A 20,850-nucleotide genomic window follows, 5' to 3' on the forward strand; every position below is an offset into this window, starting at 1 on the left:
AGGGATTAGCCAGAAGTGAATGACTCTCTCCTGTATCTTTTTGTCTGTCCCTGAGCCAGTTACCTCACACTGGGCACAGACTTACTGACATCCACATTTTTAGAAAGTCACAGCCAGGATATGGGATGGATCATAGTTGGGGTGCTCACCTTAAGTGCATGTCCGGAAGAGAAAAATGGGGACAAGGGTAGAGATAAAATTTTCCTCCATGATGCTCAGAACAACTGAAGTAATCTTATTTGGTGACTGACAAAACCCATTCACTCAGAAATGAGGCTGTATTCGGTTCTTCCCAAGGGCCAGGCTAAGATCTATCCAGTGTCAGCCAGCCCCTCCTCTCTGCCTCCTTGAATTCACAACTTCTCCACGAGGGGGTGGTAGAGGAACAGGTGTATGAGCAGAGGGGGATCTAATCCTGGGGCACAGTGAGAAGCCTCCCCCCATTCATCCACAACCAGCTCCAACCACTCCCATATCAGACACTAAACAGGAGCTTGTCTTTGCTCCTGAGGTCACACACTGAGGACAGAGAGGAGGGAGGCCCCTCCCCCAGAGTCAGGCTCAGCCAGGGTGACTCAGTGTGGCTCACAGGGTCCTGAGAGGAGGCTCAGAGCAGACCTGGGGCTCTTTTGCATATGGAGCCCCAGGGGCCTGCAGGGAGCCCTGCTCAGGGTACAAAAGCTTCCTCCCTCCTTGCTGCCCCCTCAGGGCTCTGAGTGCTCTCTCTGCAGGTGTCTGAAGGCCAGGATGGTCTCCCCATGGCAGCTCCTCTGGCTGCTGGTGCTCTGGGCTCAGGGTAAGACCCAGCAGGGCAGGGAAGGGGTGAGGAGGTCACAGGCTTTCAGGGATTAAAGACCTGATGACCCCTTGATGTAGTGAGTGAGGAAGCTTAGACACAACACAGGCAGATGGGGGCTGAGGAGCATGGCCAAGCCTGAGATTACAAATATTATGAGGTCTGTGGGAAAGATGAGTTATGTCTCATGTTGACAGTAAATACAAGTACTTGTCAGTAATCTGGGATTTCAGGATCTCCACACAATTGTCTCATTCACATTCTTTAAATTGGATGTTCACACATTTCTGATTTCCTCTCATTTTGTTGGTTTCCTAGATTCCCGAGGAGCCATTGTGCTGACCCAGTCTCCAGCCTCCTTGTCTGGGTCTCCAGGAGAGAGGGTCACCATCAGCTGCAAGTTCAGTCAGAGTGTAACAAATTATGGTTATGACTGGTTAAATTGGTACCAGCAGAAACCTGGCCAAGCCCCCAGGCTCCTCATCTACAGGGCTAACAGGCTAGAATCTGGAGTCCCTGCCCGGTTCAGTGGCAGTGGGTCTGGGACAGATTTCACTCTCACCATCAGCAGCTTGGAGCCTGAGGATGCTGGAGATTATTACTGTCAGCAGCATAATTATTTGCCTACCACAGTGCTTCAGCCCTGAACAAAAACCTGCCCACACTGTTCAAGGGATTCACCTCAGAGCAGCAGCTGCTTCCTCTCTGTCCCCAGGGCAGAGCAGCCCTTGATCACTGGTGTAATGATTGGAATGACACCACCTGCTGGAGACTTACTGTAGAAAAGCTCCCCATGAAGTGAAGGTCTTTGAGGGCAAGACCAGGAGTCTTTTCTTTGGCGTCAGGAAGTGACGAGGGCTAGTGGGAGGAGGAAGGAAGAGACTGGCGCTTGGTCTCGCGCTCTTTCCTGAGGACGCTGGTGGAGAGGGGAGCTAGAAATGTGCTCTCCCTTTAATAGATAGGAATCTAGGCCTTTTCTTCTCTCTTTACCAAACTCTTATTCTCCTTAATAAATGTTTAAAAGTCTAACTCTTGCTAAAGCTTATAATTTATTGGCGACCACTCATTAGATATTTTAGACGGTTTAGCTAGAATTTTATCCCTTAACACTGGGCAGGCTCACATCTCCCAGGGCTTCCCCTTTCCAGCCCCACAGGTCCCCTCCTTTCTCCAAAAAAACCCAAAAAACCAAAAAAAACAACAACTTGTCCATCAAAATGCTGATATTTCAAATCTACTTGAGATTTTTGCCTCCATATAAAGTGTTTCTCTTGGTGGGAGCATAAGTTCATGTTGAGTGGGTTTTGCTGTTGTTCTTAGTAGCAATATTTTGCTTGTTTGTTTCCATGTCTGTTGTGTTTCAGTCACACCTGACTCTTTGGGACCACATTTGGGTTTCCTTGGCAAAGATCCTAGAGAGGTTTGTCATTTTCTTATCCAGACCACTTTATAGATGAGGAAACTGAGGTCAAAAGAGTTAAGTGATTTCCCCAGGCTCATGTAACTATTGTAAAAGTTTAGATTTGAACTCAGGAATATGAATCTTTTTGATTCTGTGCCCAGCACTCCATCCACTGTGCCCCCTGGCTACCATGATAGAGTAGATTCCCTTTTTTCCAGCCCTGAACACACTGGTCTCAAGTGCTTGCATTTCTTATAACATTGGCCTATTCAGGGGCAATCTCTATTAGGTATCTCTGACTCTATTCTTTGCCCCAAGGGATCTCTTGGGGATATGAAGTTTCAAGGCCCTGACCATTCCCTTTAAAACCAAAACCATACTTATGTATTTGCCAGTACTCCAGGGCTCCTAGATTCAACTCAATGGTATCTTGGGTCCCTGTCCTGACAGTGTTGGTAACAATAAAAGGTTATGTATACCTATTTTATATCCTTATATATCTGAGGTCACATAAAAATTTCTCAGGTGAAAAGGAGTCATGAGTGGGAAAAGTTTAAGAATCCCTATTCTAAATGACCTAATAACAAGGAAGGAATGAGGAAGAGGGAAAGAAGAATGAAGAATGAGAAGTAGGAATCCTGACTAGGATGGTACCATGCCAGCAAGAGACTGAAATGGAGGTAGAGGCTGAGGCTTTAGCAGACACATTGATTCTCATCAGGGGACCAACCACTCCCTGGTAACAGCAGCCCCTCATCTGGATCTAGACACACCAAAGGTTGATAGTGCTTTACAGAACAAAGAAGCTTCCTTTCCTAGGAATGTTCCTGTGAGAGTCTCTCTCTCTCTCTCTCTCTCTCTCTCTCTCTCTCTCTCTCTCTCTCTCTCTCTCTCTCTCTCTCTCTCTCTCTCTTCTCTCTGAATGGTTCTTATATCCATTGGGATTGACATCTCAGACACAGGCACAACACATATGGTGGAGGAAAGGAAATCCTTTCTTGCATTCTCTGTACCCCCACCCCAAAACAAAACAAAACAAAACAAAACAAAGAATTAGCTGAGCTGGAAGCAAATTTGGGGATTGTGTCAGTCTTTGCTAAAGCCAGGGAGCTTATCCATTTTTCTCTTGTCCTTGACTTTATTAATTTCACCTTTGTTATGTATTTTATTCCCATTAATAAAACCTTATTTGTTTGTGGAAAAGAGGCTGTTAATACCCTTTCTTATTAGCCTGGGAGAAATAACTAAAAAAGGCAGTTTGGAAGGGAGGAGACTTTGAACCTAGAGGTCCCTCATTATTTTCTGAACCCCAGTATTACAGCGAGCCACCCAATTAACTCCCCATGCTGACCCAGTCTCCAGCCTTCCTGTCTGTGGATCCTGAGCAGAGGGTCACCATCAACTGTAGGGCCTGTGAGAACCTCTTACCCAGTGATGGCCTCAGGGACCCAGCCTGGTACTATCACCCACCTGGACAGTCTCTCAAACTCCTGATCTCTTGGGCTTCCACCTGCACTCTGGGACCCCAGTGCACATGAGTGGCAATGTGTCTGTGGCAGATTATACTCTAACAACCAGCAGTGTAGAACCTGAAGACATTGCACATGCCTATTGTCAAGATTGTTATGATGACCTTCACACAGAACTCGAGCCCCTTAAAAAAAAAACCTGCCCACGCTGTTGAGCCTCAGAACCTAAGGCAGCTGCTGCTTCCTCTAAAGTCCCAGAGGCGAAGCAGCCAATAGACCCAAGGGAGGACCGGCCCTCATTCAGCCTAGTGATGGGAAACATTTCATCCAGTATAAGTGATAGAAAGTGGGAGGAAGGAAGAGGGAAGACAAACTTCCCCCCAAACCACCCCTTTTTGCAGGTTCACAAGCCTCTTTCCCTTAGCAGGATCTTCAGAAAAGCTGGTCCCCTCCTGCACACCTGCTCCCCTCTCCCTCACAGCCCACCTGGCTGGGGATGCTCAGGTGCAGCTCATCTGGGCCCATTTAGGGGAAGGATCTGAAGGAATCCCAGGGAGGGACTTGGAATGCTCTTCTTCAGTCCTACACTGAGGGGGGCAGGACAAGACCTATGCTCTGCAGGCCCCTTTGCCTCTTTCCCTCCTCATTGTGAGAATAGAGTTTGATGTGTTTACCTGTGGCTAGTGATTGGGCATCTTCTATCTTAGGCCTCAGACCTGTGAGCTATAGGTTGTAAAGTAACTTGCTTCATAGCTACAGAGAGACCATCCATCCTTGTTTTTCGCTGTCATGGTGGCCAAGCACAGCATGGGGTGGGGGTGGGAGGGAGAAGCAATTCCATATAAAGTTCTCCAACTTATTTTTCTGCTTCCAGAACTCTACCTTTTGTCCACCTTGAATGGATGACTATTTTATGACCATCTCTTGACCATTTCATCAGTGGAGATGCCCCCTGCTCCTCCCAACCTGAGACACCCTGCTGACACAACATTTCTAGCATTTTTGGCTCTCAAAGCAAGGTCTAACAACCAATGGGATTCTGTCTTTTGTGAAGCCCTCTAGAGTGTTCTAGTATCAAGTCTGGTATTAAGCCTTATGAAAATGAGGCCCTTCTTATATCTTATCTTATCTTCATTATATTATAGTTGTGGTAAAAAGTTTTAACAGTCGGTTAGATAATGGAGAGACACCAGTTTTTTTTAGGACCACCCTTTTGGGGAGGAGACCAACAGCATGAGTTACCCACACCAGTCCACCTGAGACGCAGGCCAGATTGCCTGCTGAGCACTCGACTTCCGGGGTGCGAGCTTAAAAGGCAAGGAGAGAACGGAAGTGGGGCCTTTTTTTCCTGCTCTGCTGGTCTCCTGGCTGCGCTGCACAGACAGATGCTGACTGGAGTTTGACTCGGCCCGGCTCTCGGTTAACAGCACACACTTGACTTGGTCTCTCCCCCCAAAGGTGGCCTTCCGCTTTTGGTGAGTTTTATACAGAAAATAGACTAAGCCTAGACTTAAGATGATTTGTATTGTATTTCTACTTTCCTATCCTTCTAATCAACATCACCTTGTGACTACCATACAATAAAAGCTCTATCTAGAAAACCAGAAGCTTCTTCCATTTACTAGTCTGGGAGATAAATTAAGGGAAAGGTTAAGTAGGGTAGATTTATGATCTACTATCCAATTTTAATCTCACAGTTTGGTGACCCCTGAAGGGATCTTAAGGACCCTCCCATCCTCCCTAGTTTGGCCATGAGCCACCTAATTTAGTGGACTTTCTCTTAAATACCCCCACTGACTTTGCCTCATTTGCCTAATCTCCCTTGCTTTAAGCCTCTAAAAGCCTTGCTTTAAACAGAAAAGCCAGCCCAGTTTAAAGGGCAAGATGCTCAAATATTCTACTATCCCTTTGATTTTTCTCATCGGAATGTATTGGGACAGCATAACGTCCCAACTTAGAGGAATAGTTTACTCAATGGTCCTTCATAACATTATTGGTTTTTTCCTCATTCAGGCAGCAAAAAAGTTTTTTGTATAATAGTCTAAGTGTGAATCTTTGGGAAAATACATTTAATATAAGTAGAAATTTTATGCCTGCAATTGAAATACCTTTTAATACCACATCCATAGTTCATACGACTAAGGATTTTATTTTTGCTATTATCATTGTTATAATATGGGGGAAATTGTCACATATGGAGAGAGTCCTCAAGATGGCTCTTTCTACTAGAGATGATCCAAGTTTAGAATCAGATCAGCAGAAACTGCTCCCCCTGCAGGAAACTATAGAACATACCAAAAAAGGAGCACCAATTCAAGACAGAAAATATAACCCCTTTAAACCAAGTGACTTGAGCGCATGGAAATCAATCATCCCTAGTTTTGAGAAAAATCCAAACACTGTAATTTCACAGTTAAGGACTATATTTAATATATATCAACCCACTTGGGCTGATGTTACTTGCCTTATGGATTACAGATATTATCTCAGCAGGAAATGCCCTTGTTGCGAAGGGTAAGGCCGATGTGGAATGGCCTCTAAAGGATCCAGAGTGGAATTATAATAATGATAGGGATTTCCAAAGATTAAAAGATGCTAGAGAAACACTTCTGAAGGGAATGGAATCTTGCTCTAGAAAACCAGAAAACTGGCAGAAATTTTTAAGCCTACCTCAGGAAGCTAATGAAAGACCAAACAGATTTTATGATAGACTTTGTGAGGCCGCTAGACAGTACACCAGATTGGATCCAGTAGATTTAAGAGATTCCTATATCGTTCTCAACACATTTGTTTATAATTCACTGCCAGAAATACGCAGATACTTTCTGAAACAATGTCCAGACTGGAGAACTCTCACAGTAGATAGGATTAAGGAACTTGCAAATTATGTCTTTGACTCACATGAGAAAGGTCCAGATCACCCTAAACAGAGCATTCTGGCACCAGCGATTCCTAGTCAGCCATGTGAACACCGGAACAAGGACACTAAGGTGTGTTGTTACTGTTGTAAGGAGGGGCATGAATTGAGAGAATGCAGGACTTGGAGAAGAAATTCTAATTCTAATTACAGGCGAAATCAAAATAGAAATAGATCTTTTCGGAGGAATACAGAAAGGCAGTACCAGAATAATGGTAACCAAGGTCCCCCTCAGAGGAGGACACAGGAATGCTGGTGTCTTGGGGAGGAATGGAACATAGATAATGAAAGCCATATATTCCCAGATCCGGATTTTTTTAATACACTTGTGCCAGTCCATTCACCTCCCCAGAGTAATGAACCACATGTCACCCTAAAAGTGGGGGAGACTTATTATGATTGTCTGCTAGACACAGGAGCCTCTAAATCAGTATTAGTAAGCAAACCAGATGCTGGGTGTAGACCTGTAGGATTTTTGAATGTAGTGGGAGTCTCAGGAAAGAGCCAGAGAGTGGCAAAATTGAATCCTCGCATGGTATCTATGGGGCCATTAACAGTAGAACATTCATTTTTACTCATGCCTGATGCCCCTGTAAATTTATTAGGTCGTGATCTCCTTTGCAAGCTTAGAGCAACCATATCTTGTGCTCCAGATGGGGCTGTCCCCCTACAATTGCCAGCGGATACTGTTCATTTATTACCAATTTTACTTACAGAAGCTCAAGGAACAGTAGGGGAAGTATCCAAAATTCCCTCTGACATTCCTGAGTCTTTAATGGCCTCATCCCCTAATGAGGTGGGGCTCCTTAAGTCTGCCACACCTGTTACCTTTAAAGTTAAGGGCGGACCACCCCCCTCCATTCCACAGTATCCATTATCTAGGGAAGCAATAGAAGGGATCACCCCTATAATTGAGGCTTTGAAAAGCCAGGGTATTATTATTCCATGTCATCACTCTCCATGCAATACTCCCATTTTGCCAGTTAAAAAACCCAAGCCTGGGCCAGATGGTAAACCTGTTTATCGTTTTGTGCAAGATCTTAGAGCGATTAATAATTATGTTATTCCTAGACATTCTATAGTTGCAAACCCGGCTACAATAATTTAATCCATTCTCTATGAATCTACATGTTTCACAGTGGTAGACCTCTGCTCTGCCTTTTTCTCCATACCAGTACATGAGGACTTCCGATATTTATTTGCTTTTACCTGGAAAAATAGACAGTGGACCTGGACTAGACTCCCACAGGGATTTGTAGACAGTCCCACATTATTTTCCCAAATTTTACAGCAGGATCTGGCCTCCATTACCTTTAAAGGCTCCACACTAGTACAATATGTTGATGACTTACTTTTGGCCTCTCCTAATGCTGAAATTTGTCAAGAAGATAGCCGTCACTTACTGCTGGAGCTGCACAAGAGAGGACACAAGGTTTCCAAGACAAAGATACAATGGTGTTTGCCCCAGGTAGAATATTTAGGATTTATTTTGGCTGCTGGAACTCGCTCTGTCTCTTCTAAGGGAGTCCAGGCCATTCAACAACTCTCTGCCCCCACTACTAAGAGGCAGTTGAGAGCCATTCTGGGAGCAGCCGGGTACTGTAGACAATGGATACCCTCTTTTGGTGAAATTACTAAACCTCTCATAGCTCTAACAAAAAGTTCTGTTCCAGACATTTTACAATTGGATCCTCAGCATCTCTTAGCCATAAAGGAATTAAAACAGGCCTTCTTATCATCACCTGCCCTAGGACTACCAGATTATAGTAAGCCTTTCACTCTCTTTGTGCATGAACAAAGGGGGGTGGCTTCTGGAGTTTTGACTCAATCACTGGGGCCTAACCAATGCCCTATAGCCTACTATTCAACTCAGCTGGTCCCTGTAGCGGCTGGAGTGCCACCTTGCCTTAGGGCAGTGGCGGCCACAACCCTTTTAGTACAAAAAGCCTCTGATTTGGTCCTAGGTAACCCTCTAACTGTGCAATGCCCTCACGAAGTAGGGGCTCTCTTACTATGTCACAGGACACAAGCCTTTTCAGATCAAAGACTGGCTAAGTATGAAATAACCATGTTAGGTAATGAGAATATCACTTTAAAACGCTGCACAGTTCTCAATCCAGCAACATTACTCCCTAACTTACCATTCTCAGGGGAACCATTGCACGACTGTGCTTCTTTAGTTGATATGGCTGAAAAACCCCATGATGATCTTTTTGATACACCTTTAGAAAACCCTGATCTTGTCCTCTATACAGATGGTTCCTCATTTATGAGAGAGAGAACCCGTTTTACTGGAGCTTCTGTAGTTTCTGATTATAACACCCTCTGGGCAGCTTCTCTGCCTTCCCATTTTAGTGCACAGGCTGCTGAACTTGTGGCTCTTACACAGGCCTGTAATATAGCCAAAGGTAAGAGTGCCACTATTTTTACTGACTTGAAATATGGCTTTGGCATATGCCACTTTATTGGTATGATTTCGCATCAACGAGGCTTCCTAACATCCTCGGGCAAGGCTATTGCCAATGAGGACCTTATCAAGGACCTCTTAGATGCCCTGAAACTGCCTTCTTCCCTAGCCGTTGTACATTGCCCTGCCCACACAGGGCACAGTGATCCTGTTTCAAAGGGGAATGCACGAGCCGATTCTGCAGCCAAGCTTGCTGCATTAGAAGCTCCTGAACATGTATTTAACCTTTCACCTTCTGAGGATATTCCTTCCAACCTAACCTATGACGATTCTGAAGTAGAAAAGTGGAAAAAGAAATTTAAGGCAAAACAGATCAATGGCATCTGGGTGTCTCCGGAAGGTAAGCCATTTCTTCCCCGGAAATTCTACCACCAGGTATGCCTCTCTATTCACAGAAAAGGCCATTTTGGTACACAAGGCATTGTAGACTCTATTAAGAGAATCTGGATAGCACCAGGTGTGACTAATACAGCATCTTGAATCTGCTCGGGCTGCTCCACATGTCAACCTTATAATCAGTATGCTTTTAAAACCAAAGCTTATGGAGGGTGTCCCCTAGCATATACACCTTTTGAGCACTTACAGATTGATTATATTACTATGTCAAAAGCAGGACATTATAAATTTTGCCTTGGTATAGTTGATCAGCTCACTCGGTGGGTGGAGGCCTTTCCCAGCCCCCAAGCCACAGCTGCCTTTGTTGCCAAAATTCTTCTTAAAGAGATAGTACCTCGTTTTGGCCCACCAGCCCTCATAGATTCTGACAAAGGCACACATTTCACTGATTCGATTTTATCCCAAATCTACTCTTTTTTGGGAGTGACTCCAAAATTCCACACGCCCTACCATCCACAAAGTTCAGGCCAAGTTGAACATATGAATAAAGAGCTTAAGAGCATGATTGGCAAATTATGTACTGAAACCCATTTGAAATGGCCTGATGTTCTACCATTGGCATTATTCTATCTACGAAGTAGACCAAGGGGAGAACTTCATATATCTCCTTATGAAATGCTTTTTGGTCAGCCTCCTGTCCAAGCTAAAACTTTTTCCCCAGTTTATACATCACTGGTGGGAGGTGATACTTCTGTTGCCTCCTATATACAGGAATTACAGACCAGGCTACATGAATTCCATGAGGCAGGAGCTGTGGTCCAGGCAGGCCCATTAGACTTTTCATTGCACAGCCTCAACCCAAGAGATAAAATATATGTAAAGAATTTTCAGAGAACCAGTGGAACCCAACCTGCCTGGGCAGGACCTTTTCAGGTATTATTGACAACTCCTACTGCCATTAAAATTGGTGAAAAAGACTCATGGATTCATTGCTCTCATGTAAAGCCTGCACCATTCATAGGTGAAGAGATTTCAGATAGACCTGAGGTAGACGCTAAAGAGCTAAAAACCCTAACAATAGCAACTGTTAAAGAGCAAAGAGAGTCCAGAGGAAATAGGCAGGTCCCATTTGATAATCCCACTGATCAGTTAAATGCTTTGGGACTCAGTCTTCCTAAAGTATCAGGAGACAGAAATTGCCTTTTTAGGGCTTTAGCAGACCAGCTAGAAGGTCACTGTAGAAATCATCTCAGACACAGACAAGAAGCTGGTTCTTATATGATTAACCATAGACAAGAGTTTGAGTCTTTTAGAGTAAATGACTCCCCTTTTGAAGAATATGTTGACGAATTAAAGAAATTTGGAAAGTGGGGAGGAAATGATACAATTGTAGCATTTGCTAAGCAGCATCAGCTGAATGTGGTAGTTCATCAGTTAAATCAGCCATTATTGAAAATCAGTGGCACAGACAAAACTGATGCTAGAGAACTCCACATTTTCTACCATAAAGAACATTATGACAGCATTAGAAAGATCAATGACAATTCAGAAACCCCTGCCACTTTGCCATGCAGAGAATTGGGGAACCAGTTAAAACAATATGGCATACCCCAAACTCTAGCAGCTTAAATACCTTAAAATTTAACAAGCATTTCCTTCCACAGGCAACAGCACTGAAGCACATGGCCTAGTTTTCTGGCCCACCTCAATTTCTCCTACCCTTTCCCTACCCGATACCTATTTTTTTAATCCTTTTTTGTTTTTGTTTTTGTTTTGTTTTTACTTTTGAAAGGCACTGAAAAAACCTGGAATTCACCACATCTTTAAGTTCTTTATGAGCACAACAGGGTGCTTAGCAAATCTTTTGCTTTTTATTTTTGGTTTTTGGTTTTGCTTTGTTTTTTTTTTTTACTTTTTGTTTCTTTTGCTTTTCCTTAAAACTAAATTTTGTAAACTAAGTGATTATTCAGAGACATTTTAAGTATATGCTGTGGGTGAGGCCATCGGGCCTCAGAAACTACCAGAATTCTTTTTTTTTTTTACTCTTTCTTTTTGAGAGAACCATGAGTTCTAATGAGTGTTTTTTTCTCCTTTCTCTTTTATGTTGTTCTGTTTAACTAAAAAAGACCAGAAAGGCGTTAGTGAACCCTATTGCTTGATGCCTCACTGAAAACATTGAATATTGAAATCTTATTTCTTTTTGATAAATTAATCACCACATTAAGTATCTGCTACTGTTATACTAGAGAATTCATGTATAAGATGATGTGGTTTACTTGCTAAAAGAAGATTATGTAATAATGTTTAATATAATCAGCTATTTACATTCGTTTATTATTTATATATCATTATACTCTGGGTATGGTTTGGAATTATTGTATATATCACTAATATATTCTCAGTTATGCAGCATAGCATGCATTTTTACCATCATACTGTCTTTGGTGCAAATTAATGAGATTTCAGAAATATGGAAACTTATCATTTCAGAGACTAACTTGCTGTGAACTCTGATGCAGGCCCTGGAAAGAATATATGTGCAACAAAAGGTGAGACAGGTATACGTAAGTCCATGGTTTGCTTATGATGGTGACTATGTAGAGCACAATTACTAGGCACAGTCCAGTATTCATCCTCTCTCCCTCCTAATTTAACCTAATTTAACTGAACTTATTTATCTTTTTATCTCACTCAGTTGAATTCACCTGTGGCCTAGCACAATCACTGGCTGTCTCAGAACCATGAGATATGGTATGATAACCTTTCCATAACATTTTCAGGTGTCACGAACACATACTAAATTTGGCTTTGATCCAGACACATGGTGGTAAAAAGTGTTACTGATTGCAAAACTACCTCAACCCTCTATTGGAAGTCTAAGGATATAAAGAAGGAAATGTAATGGAATTTACTAATTTGTTCATTGACAATGCTGTGCTAAGGTTTAGTAAAAAAATACAGCAATTCAAACAGTTAAAGAAGAGAATCCAGCTTTCCAGACCAGAGTCCAGAATCCGGAATCCAGACCAGAGTTCAGAATCCAGTTTTCCAGACCAGAATCCAGTTTCCTCCTGATGACATCTTACCACTTCAAGAAGACAAGAGAAATCAGAGACTCTATACGAACTGTTTTGTTTTGTTAGTTTTTACTATCTCCTTTCTGTTATAATATACATCATCTGTAACATGTACCCTATGCAGAGGCTCTCCCTTTGCAAGACTAATGTCAAAGCGTCGGTTCATGAGGACAAAAAAAAAAAATCGCCCCTCTGGACAAAACTTTCCTCTCTTCCTTTTCTATATTGTTGTTCACATATTATTAGTTAGCAATAGTTATTATATTCTTTTTACTGTTCCGTCAAGGAAACATTTTGTTTCTTGAGGAACAAAAGGGGGGACTGTAATGATTGGAATGATGCTACCTACTAGAGACTTGCTGTGGGAAAGCTCCACCATGAGGAAAATGCCTCAGAGGCATTGTGGCTTTTCCTTGGCGTCAAGAAATGACGCCATGGGTCATGGGTGCTGTCTATCAAGGCTACCAGCCAATCAACTTGAGGAGCCTCCTATGGTCTGTCTATCAAGGCTACCAGCCAATCAACTTGAGGAGCCTCCTATGGTCTGGGAGGAGACAAGAAGGAGGAAAGGGAGCCTGCACAGAGAGCGCTGGGGCTTTTTGGCTTCCTGACTTGATGGTGGTGGCGGCAGAGGACTTCACAGGAAATTTGAGGAAAGATAGGAATGCCAGGCTGTTAGAATTCTGTTTTCAATCTTTTTCTTTCTATTTTCCAATAAACCCTTAAAAACCTAAACTCGTTTTATCAGTGATTTTTAGTCAGTTTCCCCCAAAACTGGGGGAACAGATTAGAATCCACATTTAGAATCTTAAATTACACATATGCAATGGAGATAAATTAGAGGCCTTCCCAATAAGATCAGGGGTGAAACAGGGATGTCCATTAGCACTCCTATTATTTAATATTGTCCTAGAAATGTTAGTTTTAGCAATCAGAGAAGAAGAAATTAAAGGACTTAGAATAGTCAAGGAGGAAACAAAACTATCACTCTTTGCAGATGATATGATGGTATACTTAGAGAATCCTAGAGAATCAACACAAAAATTACTTGAAACAATGAACAACTTTAACAAAGTAGCAGGATATAAAATAAATCCACATAAATCATCAGCATTTCTATACATGACGGTCAAAGTCCAACAGCAAGAGATAGAAAGAGAAATTCCATTTAAAGTAATGGTAGCTAATATAAAATACTTGGGAGTCTACTTGCCAAGGCAAACCCAGGAACTCTATGAACACAACTACCAAACACTCTTCACACAAATCAAATCAGATCTAAATAATTGGAAAGATATCAATTGCTCATGGATAGGCAGAGCTAATATAGTAAAAATGACAATACTGCCCAAATTAATTTACTTATTCAGTGCCATACCAATCAGATTACCTAACAATTATTTTATAGAGCTAGAAAAAATAATAACAAAATTCATCTGGAAAAACAAAAAATCAAGAATATCCAGGGAAATAATGAAAAAATATTCACAAGGAGGTGGCTTAGCGGTACCAAACCTGGAGCTTTACTATAAATCAACAGTCATCAAAACTATCTGGTACTGGGGCAGCTAGATGGCGAAGTGGTAAAGCACCGGCCCTGGATTCAGGAGTACCTGAGTTCAAATCCGGCCTCAGACACTTGACACTTACTAGCTGTGTGACCCTGGGCAAGTCACTTAACCCTCATTGCCCTGCAAAAAAACAAAACAAAACAAAACAAAAAACCTATGTGGTACTATTCAATGATCAGTTGTGAATGAGTTAACTACTCTCAGCAGTGCAATGATCCAAGACAATTCTAAGGAACTAATGAGGAAGCTTACTATGCACCGGTATAGAAAGAACTTTTAAAAAGAATACTTGTGGATTGCATATATATAACCTGATTGTGATCTGGTGGATAGGGGGGGAAAGGGAGGGAGGGAGAGAGAAAAACTCTAAAACTTATAAAAAAGAATGTTGAAAACGACCCTTACATGTAAATGGAAAATAAAATGTTTGTTGCTAAAGAAAAAAAAAAACTATCTGGTTCTGGCTAAGAAATAGAGTGGAGGATCAATGGAATAGGCTACCCACAGGAAACACAGTAGTAAATCTCACTAGTAATGTAGTGTTTGATAAACCCAAAGGCTCCAGCTTCTGGGATAGGAACTCAGTATTTGACAAAACCTGCTAGGAAAACTGGAAGATATTATGGCAGAAATTAGGCATAGACATCTTACACCTTATACTAAAATAAGGTAAAAATGGATATATGATTTAAACATAAGAGGTGATACAAGAGGTAAATTAGGAGAGAAAGGAATAGTCTACCTTTCAGATCTTTGGAAAGGAAAACAGTTTACGACCAAAAAAGAGATAGAGAATATTATAAAATGCAAAATGGATGATTTTGATTACATTAAATTTTAAAAGTTTCTGTACAAACAGAAGCAATGCATCCAAACTTAGAAGGGAGACAGAAAGCTGGGAAACAATTTTTATGGCCAGTACTTCTGATAAAGGCCTCATTTCTTTTCTTTTTCTTTTTCTTTTTTTTTTTTTAGTGAGGCAATTGGGGTTAAGTGACTTGCCCAGGGTCACACAGCTAGTAAGTGTTAAGTGTCTGAGGCTGGATTTGAACTCAGGTCCTCCTGACTCCAGGGCCAGTGCTCTATCCACTGTGCCACCTAGCTGTCCCAAAGGCCTTATTTCTAAAATATATAGGGAACTAAATCAAATTTATAAGAATCCAAGTCATTCCCCAATTGAGAAATGGTCAGGCAGGTTTCTGATGAAGAAATCAAAGCTATCTATAGCCATATGAAAAAATGCTCTAAATCTCTAATGATTAGAGAGATGTGAATTAAAACAACTCTGAGCTACCACCTGACAGCTATCAGATTGGTTAAAATGACAAAAAAGGAAAATAATAAATGTTGGAGAAGCTGTGGAAAAATTGGAATACTAATGCATTGTTGGTGGAGCTGTGAACTGATCCAACCATTCTGGAAAACAATTTGGAATTATGCCCAAAGGGCGATAAAGCTGTGCATACCCTTTGACCCAGCAATACAACTTTTGGGTCTTTTCCCCAAAGAGATCATGGAAAGGGGAGAGGGACCCACGTGTACAAAAATATTTCTAGCTGCTCTTTATGTGGTGGCAAGGAATTGGAAGTTGAGGGAATGCCCATCAATTGGGGAATGGCTGGACAAGTTGTGGTATATGAATGTAATGGAATACTATTGTGCTGTAAGAAATGATGAGCAGGAGGAGTTCTGAGAAACCTGGAGGGTCTTGCCTGGGCTGATGATGAATGAGATGAGCAGAACCAGAAGAACATTGGACACAGTATCATCAGCACTGCGTGTTGTCCATCTACTGTGATGGACTATATTCTTCTCACCAATGCAATGGTACAGAAAAATTCCCGGGAACTCGTGATAGAACAGGATCTCCAAATCCAGGATAAAAGAAAAAAAAAAAAAGAAAGAACTGCTGTATAGATGCTGAATGAACCATATTACTTCTTTTGCTTTTGGTGTTGTTGTTTTTCCATTTTGAGGTTTTTCGCCGTTGCTCTTATTTTTCTCTTATAACATGACTTATGCAGAAATATGTTTAATGTTATTATGTGTGTGTGTGTATATATATGTATATATGTGTGTGTATAGATATATATACAGATATAGATATAGATATAGATATAGATATAGATATAGATATAGATATAGATATAGATATATCACCTGTATCAGATTACTTGCTGTCTAGGGAAGGGGGGAGGGAGGGAGAAAAATCTGAAATTGGAAAGCTTGTATAAACAAAAGTTGAGAACGATCTTTGCATGTAACATAAAAAAAATAAAATACTTTATTAAAAAAAAAAGACATGGAGAGAAGGCTCCTTGGGAAGGGGGAAGCGGCTCCACCCGAGAAGCCAATAGGGCTGTGCCTTCCCAGGCACTGCCCTTCCCACCCCTAATAAATCCACCTCATTTGTCCCCAGCCAGAGCTGGCCTGGCCTGCATTCTCCCCCAATGCCAGGGGAATGCTCCAAGGGCAGCTTGTCCTCCAGCCTCCAAGGCTGCTTCTGTTGGCAAGTTCAGTGTAGGAGAACAGAGCTCCCCTGGCCGGTCTGTCGTCCAATGGTCTTGTTAACTGAGGCTACTGCTGCTGCTGGCCTGGGAGCTGTCCATACCGGGATGCTCTGGCCTGTGTTGCTTTTTCTTCAGTCCTTTCTTCTTCCTTTTCCGCTCAGAATCTTCTTCCTTTTTCTTTTTCTTGTGATCTGAATCGGATGGAATTTCTGGGGGGACGGGGTCCTGGGTCCGACTCCGTTTGTGCTTGTGCTTATTCTTCTCCTTGGGGGGCTGGATATGCATCAGGCGGCATGGCTCTGGCAGCGGGCCGGCGTGCAGGCGGAAGCCTGCCAGCATGGTGCCCGTGATAGGGGTGAAGGAACCACCAAGGATGGGCGGCTTCTCCATGAGAGAACGGAGGCTGCTGTTGTCATGGGAGCCGGGCAGGTCGATCATCCCGGGCAGGTCGGGCAGGAAGTCGCTCAACTTCTCCTTCACCTTCTTCCCGCAGAATTTATTGTAGGCATGCTCCAAGTTGTAGTGTGTGATCAGATTGGTGCTGCCTGTCAGGTCCGTGCTGCCTGGGAGTTCCCGCATCAGGTAGAAGGGTCCGCACCCAGCTGCCGCCTTGTTAGCGCCTGGAGGAGCTGGGGTCGCAGCGGGTGGCGGGACCGTTCCGGGGCCCCCGCCTGCAGGAGGAGGTGGAGGGGGCGGCTTCCCCTGCCCAAAGCCCAGCATGGCTGGTGGAGGGGGCGGCTCAGTCTGTGCACCAAAGAGCGCTGTGAATGTCTCCATCACAGTGAGGGCTCTGCCTCTGCTATAGCTGCTGCCTCCCTTGCAGGCCCTGTTATATACCTTAGTCCCTAATGTGAATGGACCCTCCCCTTTTTCCTCATTGGTCCGATTACTCAAGGGTTACAATCCACAGGCAAGAACTAGCTAATTGGAACACAGTATTCCCACCCCTCTTCCTTGTATGGGCATAACTCAGAAGTGGACCTTATACATCCTTATATGGACACAACTCCAGAGAAGACCTTATTGAGACCAAAGCTCCTTGAACCATGTGATTTTGTTGGGGGTGGGGGAGGAGGGCATCTGAGACCTTTGTCCTACAAACAGGTCAGGGGGAATATGATTGACTGTTATATCCTCATCGAGAGGAGACAACTACCCTTTTTCTTACAGGAGGCAAGAGGATCTTAGAATTAGCTTTATCACTTAAAAGGAAAAAGAAAAACTTTCCTTGCAGGCAGACAAGTACAACACTTTACAGACACAGAACACAATAAAACACACAGACAAACACCTGTGTGACAGAGATCTCAATGTTTAGGTGAGTCTTTCCAGTCTACCTTACTAGAGCCCACTCTTGGTGTGAGAGGGGGCAGGGAGGAGGAGAAGAGGGAGTGAGGAGAGACTGAATTTACTACCAGCCAGTCCCACAGAAGAAATCCTCTGAAGGGGAGAGGCTTTTTTCTGTTGTTCTGCATGGTTCCCTCAACTCTGAGTTCAAACTTAAGCCAACAGAGCTAGTATATGTGGGATCTCTGTGAAGTTTCCCTTGTGCCTGCAGAGTAAGTCCAATTGCAAAATTTAGGTCCCATTTCCTGGCCCCAAATCTTGAGATTCTAACTGATATTATGCCAGGAAGTGCTTCTAAGGTCAAATGAAGCCTAATTGTTCAATTTGCATCTCAAAGGAGAGGAATCCTTTAGCATCCTGTCTCCCTGCCTAGGAGAAGTAGAGCTGTGTGAGCAGTTGACCTGATATTTTCCCTGCTTCCAGGGAAATATCAAACACCAGTCCCACACTCCTCAGGGCATCCCCCAATTGTCTTGTGTGGACACAAGGCATGGTCCTTGCAAAGGAGACACCACTGCTTTGGCCCTATGACCACCAGCCTCCCTTCCCTTGGGCAGGCACCCCACAAGGGGAGAGGGTTCAGGGCAAGGGGAGAGGGTTCAGGGCCTGAGGGAGAAAATACACAAAAAAGATCTTACCTTAGGGTGTTGTGGCAAGAAGAAAGAGGAAGGGTTTTCCTGGTCAGGGAACCAGTTATATTACAGCTAAATGGGTTTTTGAAACATTCCCCTTTCAAAGAATTACTCACCCATACGATCCAATTAAAATTTAAGTAAAAGTTTTTATTATTTGTCACACAGAGGCATGGTTGGGAGAACCCTAGACTTCAATTCCCAGGGAGGAACAGGTTTATGGCATGTTCTTTAATCAGACGGTCATAGAGGTATAGCTGGGAGGAGAAGCCTAACTTCAATTCCCCAAACAAAAGGGAAGATGACAATGTTATAGAGGTGAGAAGGGGGTGGAGGGAGAGACCTAAGACTGAACAGTTACAGCAGTTTTACAATGATGATGTTAGCTATATGGACATATGAATAATAAACATTCCACATTTCTAATTTGGGATTAATGTCACACAGGAAACATGACCGGTTCCCAACGAAGCTCATGTTGTAAATTCAGGGAGCCCAGCTTTCTGGGTGGCTGCTTTATTACCTGTTTGACCAAACACTACCTGCTTCATCAACTACTTTGCTTCTCCAAGGAAAGAGTCATCTCTACCTGACCCCAGCAAGGTAATCGATGGCATTTCTCCATGGTCATAGCGTCCCCCTCTGGGTCAGAGCTTCCGGAACTGGACCCAGGACTATCAGGATGCTACTACCAGGACCTAAGAGTGAATCCTATTAGCAAAACTCCAGAGTCTATCCACTGCCATTAGTTGCAATGGTGCTTTGGTGTGCTCAGGAATCCTTGGGATAAGGATGGCAATGGATGAAAGATAGACATTGATATGTTTGGTGAAGACACATCTGTTATAAAAGGGATGATTTCAGCAACATTTTAATCAGTTCCATGCAATTCAAAAGCATTTGTTGAGCACCTGCTGGAAACTCAACACCTAAGACTCTGTTTTATCTTATCAATGAAACTGGTCTAAACTTGAAAAATTCCCTAGTGTTTGGTAATGGCTTGGGCATGTTCTTGGGAACCTGTACACAGGAATGGCCTCAGAAACCCATCAGGGGATTGAAAGAGCTTCCAAAATATCACAAACACTGGTAGGCAGAGATCCCTTATTGGGGGGGGGCCTCAAAGCCCCATCTGAATTCCAATCAGGTTTACCTCTTTAATGGGCCCCAGATGTCTGATTAAAAAGAAGTCCCAGTCACTGAAGCTGGCTTTGGTTATATCAACCCTGAGAATAAATGTACTTTTTGATTCTTTATTTTTCTTTGGGGTTTTTCTGTATATGTCTTCTTTCACAAAATGACTAAAGTGGTGAGAGGAAAACAACTCCTGCTCAATAATTGCCTGGAACAACTCAGCAGTGGTGATGTGTCAAAGGCTCACTTACTGTCCTTCCCTCCAGAATGGGCAATCCAGTGTGCAGCTGGTAGGTGCAAAGAATGGGGACTCATAGGCCCCATGTGAACCCCTAGTCCCTAAGGTGAATGGACACTCCCCTTTTTCATCACTGGTCTGATTACTCAAGGGTTACAACTGTTTGGGACAAACTGCCTCAGTTTGCCCAAATAACTCGAGGAGACCACCAAGTCAAGTAGAGACAGATTCATTTCATTCTCACAAGAACAGGGAAACTCAATGACAAATTTGAGTCTGCAATGATAGGCCCAAACTTTTAGGTTTTTATAGTAATTTTGAGGAAGTGGGAAACCTTCACATGCACAGAGTGAGCTCATACTCTAACATCCAATCCTGTCTCACCCAGAGTGCGTGGTTACCCCGTGATCCATATATGGAGACATGTATAGGAATGTCAAAGAAAAAGGGGAGGCAGGAATCACTCCCTTATCTAACTGCAATTGATTCATGACAGGGACTGGGGCTCTGACGTGATGAATTCCAGATAGGCTGAAGACACAACTTTTATTACAGGCCATAAAACTAAGATGTAGCTGACAAGTGGGGAGACTGAGCAGAAATAAAGTAAATAATGCAAATTGGTAGAACTTGACAAGCAATAAAACTTACTGGGGGGGGGGGCTGGATATCTTCCAGACCCCATCCTCAGACTTTACAGAACTGACCCAAGTCCATTATCTCATCAATAAAACTTAAAGGAGACAGTGAGAATTTAACAAGCCATTAACTTTTAGGGAAAGCAAGAGACTAACTATACTGGGGGGGGGGGGGCTGGGTATCTTTCAGACTCCATCCTCAGAGTTTAATCTGACTCAAATCCATAATTATCCCATACACAACCTACACACAAAAACTATCTAACTGGAACACAGTATGCCTAACCCTGATTTCCCTAATTATTCTTTGGATTCT

At 43.0% G+C, this 20,850-nt stretch overlaps 1 protein-coding gene and 1 gene segment (V, D, J or C); one reads left to right on the top strand and one right to left on the bottom strand.

Annotated features, from left to right (window-relative positions):
* Positions 1-711: 711 nt before the first annotated feature.
* Positions 712-1,443, top strand: LOC122739548. The segment is given in 2 exon segments: positions 712-796; positions 1,115-1,443. Coding segments are annotated over 2 exon segments (378 nt in total).
* A 15,159-nt stretch (positions 1,444-16,602) lies between these two features.
* LOC122739549 (mediator of RNA polymerase II transcription subunit 19-like) lies at positions 16,603-17,334 on the bottom strand. Its single transcript, XM_043981247.1, has one exon. The coding sequence runs from the start codon at positions 17,320-17,322 to the stop codon at positions 16,603-16,605; it is 720 nt and encodes a 239-aa protein (XP_043837182.1). The 5' UTR covers positions 17,323-17,334.
* Between the last annotated feature and the right edge of the window lie 3,516 nt (positions 17,335-20,850).

The sequence above is a fragment of the Dromiciops gliroides genome, chromosome 2 (assembly GCF_019393635.1).
Source record: "Dromiciops gliroides isolate mDroGli1 chromosome 2, mDroGli1.pri, whole genome shotgun sequence".
Classification (NCBI taxonomy): domain Eukaryota; kingdom Metazoa; phylum Chordata; class Mammalia; order Microbiotheria; family Microbiotheriidae; genus Dromiciops; species Dromiciops gliroides.